Source organism: Rattus rattus, chromosome 4 (genome assembly GCF_011064425.1).
Source record: "Rattus rattus isolate New Zealand chromosome 4, Rrattus_CSIRO_v1, whole genome shotgun sequence".
Lineage (NCBI taxonomy): Eukaryota > Metazoa > Chordata > Mammalia > Rodentia > Muridae > Rattus > Rattus rattus.
This window is the reverse complement of record NC_046157.1, coordinates 22,968,298-22,974,297: the sequence shown is the minus strand read 5'-3', so window position 1 is coordinate 22,974,297 and position 6,000 is coordinate 22,968,298. Positions and strand designations below refer to the sequence as shown.

The 6,000-nt window shown below is 49.6% G+C and overlaps 1 protein-coding gene across 1 annotated transcript in view; it reads right to left on the bottom strand.

The window, feature by feature from the left end:
• Positions 1 to 601: 601 nt before the first annotated feature.
• Positions 602 to 6,000, bottom strand: part of Gpr156 (G protein-coupled receptor 156) — a 92,999-nt gene continuing 87,600 nt past the window's right edge. The window contains exon 10 of the mRNA XM_032900190.1: positions 602 to 2,767. Coding sequence (XP_032756081.1) covers positions 1,481 to 2,767 — 1,287 coding nt within the window. The 3' untranslated portion in view covers positions 602 to 1,480. The remainder of the gene's footprint in view (positions 2,768 to 6,000) is intronic.

Genomic DNA, 6,000 nt, shown 5'->3' with positions numbered 1-6,000 from the left:
CAAATTCTCCACTGGTCACTTTGCAGTAGTATGGTATTGGGAAATTGGGTACCTCATTTCTTTCTTTCTCTCTTTCTTTCTTTCTTTCTTTCTTCCTTTCTTTCTTCTTTTCTCTTTTTAAAACTTTATTCATTTGTTTATTTTTCTTTTTTAAAGATTTATTCATTTATTTAATGTACATGAGCACTCTATCTGCATGTACTATGATAGAAGGCATTAGATCTCATTACAGATGGTCGTGAGCCACCATGTGGTTGCTGGGATTTGAACTCAGGACCTCTGGAAGAACAGTCAGTGTTCTTAACCACTGAGCCATCTCGTCACCTCATTTCTCCAAGCCCCAAGGTCTCTAGCTGTAGAGCTAAGAGTATCTATTTCAAAGGATTATCATTAGGAACTACCGAAATTTGGTATTGCCAAGTACCAAGCCAGACTCTGGTGAAATGCCCACAACCTGTTTGTTCCTGTTTTCTTTCTTGCTTGATTTTTTTTTTTTTTTTTTTTTTTTGAGACAGGATCTCTCTACATAGTATCCCTGGTTGTCTGGAACTCTATGTAGACCAGGTTGGTCTCAAACTCAGAGAGATCTGCCTGCCTCTGCTCCTGAGTGCTGGGACAGAAGGTGTGTACCACCATGCCTGGCCCTTTATTTCTTCCCAGTTCCCTATCTTCTTTCTAGGTTTAGGGATCTTTAGTGGTCACGTAACCTCAGTAGCACTAAAACTACCTTTGGACCAGTAAGTCTCCCAGCACAGACTTCTGCCGCTACGTGTTCAAACAGAACATTGTATCGCTGGGAGAGAGCAGGGTGGGCGGGCTCCAGTTACTACTGAGCCCAGGAGAACGATCTGAGAAGCTTGTGGGAACGTTAGGAAATTATGTTGAGGCTCACGGCGTGTGAGGTGCCATGACGGTCTGTGGAGAAGAAACGGGGTGGGCAATGCTGGGCCAACTTGAGCCAGAAGCTGAAACCCTGACATAGTGAGGCTCACAAGCCTTCAGCAGAAAGCAAGTCTCCCTTCCTATGAGAGACAAAGGCGTAGGCTCATCTACCTGAAGGTCCGTTCGCTGACAGGCTGGTTTGGTGGGTCACAGTGGTTCTGCAGAAATGTATCTCTCTATCTTTCAGTTCATCTGTCGAGCTAGCACTTGGTACACATCGGAGGTTCGTAAAGAACAGGCTAAGCTGAATGGATAAGCCTATCCGCTCATTTAGAACCCTCAGCTGAAGGAGTTGTTCTTAGCCCTTGCTAGAGTTGTTCACAGTAGTGCTGAGGTAGTAGCAGGGTGGGGAACGCCCTCCTTTCATAGATTAAAAGGTCTTCAGAGTAAGTAAGAACACAGCCAAAACACAGTGGAGGCTGGTCAAGGCACGGTGCTGATCTGGTCCCCAAAGACTAAACTCTAGCTCCCCTCCCATGATCCCTGGTTCTGTGGGGACCCAGACTGACCTCTGTGGTCAGCCCACCTTTGCTGCTTTTCACACTAATGTGGGCTTCAAGTCGTCTTTGAAGTTCACAACAGGCTTTGAGCGGGCCAACAGCTTTTCCCAGGAGGCCAATCCTGACGTCTGCTCAAGGTCACTGTCTGAAGTGTCACTGTCATTGGAGTCCAAAGAGCTCTGGAAGCAGATTTCACAGTAGGGCCTGTGGCAGCGGCAGAAGAACTCATCTGAGCTGCTAGACTCACTGTCAAGGTTGTAGCACCCAGAAGACAAGGAAGGACAGCCAGGGGACAGAAGGGGTAGAGGCTGACGCTGCCTGGGCAGCGCTGGTGAAGAGGATAGGCATGGGGCAGTGGGAGTTTGTGCCTGGGCAGAAGCAGAGGGTTGGCGAGGAAAAGCTACACTGTATCCCCTGGCCTCCTGAGGCTTCGCCTCACATTGTTTGCCGCCCTCCAGGCTACCCCGTCTCTGGTGAGGTTCTGAGATTGGTGATGGTTTTACAGAAGAGGACCTTGGTTCCTTGGACCTTGCATTGTGGTGGTCCAGCCTGGGGCTGTCTCTGTTCTGTACAATAAGCCCATTTTGTGAACCAGAAACAGTACTATTTGCTTGATGCCCCATCTTGAGGCCCACAGAGCCAGGGATGCGGGAGCGAGCCCGCTGGGCTGCCCGTCTCCTTCTCACCACATACGGGCTGAAACCCAGTTTAGATGGGGACAGCTTCTGGGGGCTGCGGGAAGTGTTACTCTTCCAGGGCTGCTGGGGACAAGGCAGTGGGGAAAGGGGAGCCTCGGTGCCCAGGTCCAGCTCTTGTAGAACTTCCTGAAGCTTCTCTCTGACCACGGAACTAACCCGAGGTAGCCTCTCCGGGAGTACCTCTGAGTTCTGCCTGGGCCTATGGGGTTCACGGGCCACTCCATCTGTCATTAAACTCTGGCCGGGGGCCATGGGTTCCTGGTTTCCTCTTTCAGGACCCTCGCTTTGTTCAGCCTTTGGCTTTTGGCTGCAGCCCATGTCCAGATGATCACAAAACTGTTTCACAGGCGTGTTGTACTTTTGGTCTGGAGAGGGACTGGCGTCCCTTCTCGGTGCCCCAGGGCCTTGTATGTGCTGGGAGGCTGCTGAGGCAGGTAGGGAGTCCTCAGCAGCTGCTCCGCTCTCTTTCTCAGAAGCGGCGGGGCATTCTGCAGGTCCACGGGCAGAGGCTGCAGCTGGGATGGCCCACTCTGGGGAGTCCAGGGCGCACTCCGCAGACATCAACTTCACCAGCTTCTCCTTGGCGTTGCTCACTTGCTCTTGCAGGCTTTCGATTACTGCGTTTTTCTGTGGAAGAAAAGCAGGTCCGTTAACAAAAGATGCCGCTAAGGGTCGCCTAAAGCCTTCCATGGTGGGGAGGTGTGGCACTGGAGAGCCTGGCTTAAATCCCAGCTCTTCCAATGTGCTAGTTGGTGGCTTCAGGCTTGGAAGCGGGACTTCTGCCAAGGGAAGTGATGCATTCCACGTGTTTAGCACAGTGACTGATATGCGGTGCCCGGGAAAGGCCCTAGGATGTCCGTACCGTCACTGTGGGCTTCCTCTCCCCTTCCCCATCCTAGACCCTGTACTGCTGTCTGTGAGGACGAAGGTGGTCTAGCCTCAAGGCTTGCTGGTACCAATACCTTATCTCACCTTCCTCAGCCCCAGAAGGGCCAGGTTCTTCTGTGGGACATCAGTCTGAATAGTGTTTGGAATCATCCAACTCTTGTTTCTCACCCGTGGGCAAACCATAAACGAATTGGAAGCACATCTTCCAGGGAGGATAAACAAGAAAACAAACGTTTTGCCTCTTATGAAACAGCTTGGACCGTGGAAAGGGTAGGGAGAAGAAAGGTGGGAATTCCTGGGACAACCATTCATCCTGGACCTAAGAAGAGCTCACGAGAATCCCAAGTTGATTTCAACACTTCCTTGGAAGTGGCAGGGCCTCCTGGTGTGACAGGCCCAAGAGACCAACTGGCTATCGGTTGCTCTTTTTTTTTGGTTCTTTTTTTTTCCAGAGCTGGGGACCGAACCCAGGGCCTTGCACTTCCTAGGCAAGCGCTCTACCACTGAGCTAAATCCCCAACCCCCTATCGGTTGCTCTTAAAGAAGTGCATGCCAGGATTATTGTAGCTTAACACGAAATAAAAGCAAGAACGGAAAGTGGTATTCTATCAACGCACAGTTCTACTGAACAGCATAGAAGACAGTTGACAGCAGAGTGACCAACAGAATCAGAGATTTTTGTTATCGATTCATCTACAGAGGATCAATGTGCAGGATATATAGAGAGCTAAAAAAAAAAAAAACCCTCAACAATATGGAGTTAAGGAATCCAAGTTAAGAATGTGCAGGTCATCTAAATAGGGACTTCTCAAAGAAGACATGCAAGTGGGTGGGAAATGTATGCAAAGATACTTGACATCTTTAGCCATGAGGGAAACTCGAAAGTCAAAATCGCCTGGGAATCTACCTTATCTAGTTAGGACGACTATAACTATAAGTGCTGGTGAGGATGTGGAGAGAGAGAGCACAGAGCCATTCTCCGACGTTGGTGGGGATGGAGTTAGTATAGAGATCAATCAGCATGGAGGACTTTAAAAACGGAACCTACATGAGATCCAGCTATTTCCGTCCTGAGTGGATAGATATCCAACGGAAATGCCATTGGCGTGAAGAGCTATCCCTCAGCCCATGCTTGTTACAGCACTGTCTATGGGACACAAAAGGCAGAGCCAGCCCGGGTGCCCATCAATAGATGACCTATTAAAGAAAGTGCACTGTATATCAATCGAAGATTATTCATCTATGAAGAATGAAATCCTGCCATTTGCAGAAAAATGGGTAGAAGTTTTGGACAGCATGTTAAGTGAAATAAGCCAGTCAAAGATTACATTTTTTTCCTCATGTATAGATTAAAAAAAGAAAACTAGCAATGACCTAAAAGCAGAAAGATGACCGTTAGGAAGTGGGGGATAGTGGGGAGAGACAGAGGTGGAAGAGAGGGTATGGAGAGCTAAGACGGATGCACGCTTTATGCATGTGTGGAAATATCAGTGAGTCCCTTAACTCCCAAATAGGCGATAATACGAAAAAATGATTTTTATAGAAGCTTAAAGCAGATAGTTTGATTAAGTAGCTCTCGAGTGCAGTCCAGAAGATGAAGGAGGCTGGGGCAGTTCTGTTACCGAGATGCTGTCCTTCTGTGCAGAAGTTAGTGGATACACAGGCTGTGCCCCAGAGGGCAGACAGGTGACAGCTGTGGGGCAGGAAGCAGATGTGGGTGAGAGCTGGCCGTGGGTGTCTGGGCATGCCTGCACTCTTGCCTTTGCGGAGTGTGGCAGTGAGCTGCCCAGCCCAGCCTGTGTGTGTGTCTTCCTTTGGAGAGTTCTATGCTCAACTCAGAGGGGCAGTGATAAGAGTCCCACGAGGAATGGATGGTCTGGTGTGGATGGAGTGAACTGTGAAGAAAGTGGTGAGCACTGAGCTCCAGCAGAGGCTTGTCTGGATAGCACAGTGCTGCCCTTGTGGCTGCTGCCTTTCTCTTTTAGGAGGTAATGACCCGTGCTGGGACATCCCTTTACCATGCCGTAGGAAACAGAGGAATGGATGCTGTCTCATAATACTAAACAATCCAGTCTGCCCGTGGGCTGAGCCCCTGCTTACCTGTCAACTTACATATAAAACTTGGCCAGAAATTCTTTCTGGTTTTGAGACAGGGTCTCACACGGTACCCCAGCCAGCCAAAAGCTCCCTATGTAGCACAGGCTGTCCTCGGATTCATGGCAATTCTTCTGCTTCGATATCTCAAGCGTTAACATTATAGACATGTGCCTGGTCAGAAACAATGACTTGAGGGGTATTGAGTAAAACCTTCCAGTAAACTTGCAGTGACCCCGTGAGTCCCCTGTCCCTGTGTAGAGTCAGGAGGTGGCGTCTCCTGGTGCTGGCTCTCCTGCTTTCCCAGATGGTTTAGTCATCTTCATTATCACCAGAAGAGGGGCCAAGCCCTGTGAGAGACTAGGGAAGCAGACAGAGGGGACTTTCAGGGGAGTTCCCAACTTCCAGGTCTCCCTCTGCCGACCTGAGGCATGGGAGGCCTGGCTGTGGTTGGGTGAGTGGTGCCTTGAACAGTCTGGAGTAACAGGGGCATTCGGGTTCCTTTTGCCATGAGGGATGTGTCAGACATCTTTAGGGACCTCACAGGGTAACTAACCGTGATGGCTGCTCAGTGGGAATTTGGCCCCTTTCTTCTTCCCTTGATACCCACTCCGGAAACCCACCCTGTGTGTCTTTATGTCAGCCTCAGGAAGCAGGGGGTGGGGGAGCCTTAGAGATGACCATGCTTTAGGGCAGTGTCTCTCAAACCTCTGAGACCCCCCCCCCCATAAATAACAATTTTGCTACCTCATAACTGTAATTTTGCTACCGTTACAAATCATAGTGAAATATGTGACCCTGTGGGGGTTGCAACCCACAGCTGCTCTAAGGGTAAAACAGGACTTCTGTTTCCTTATGCCTTGTCTACAAAGGGCTTT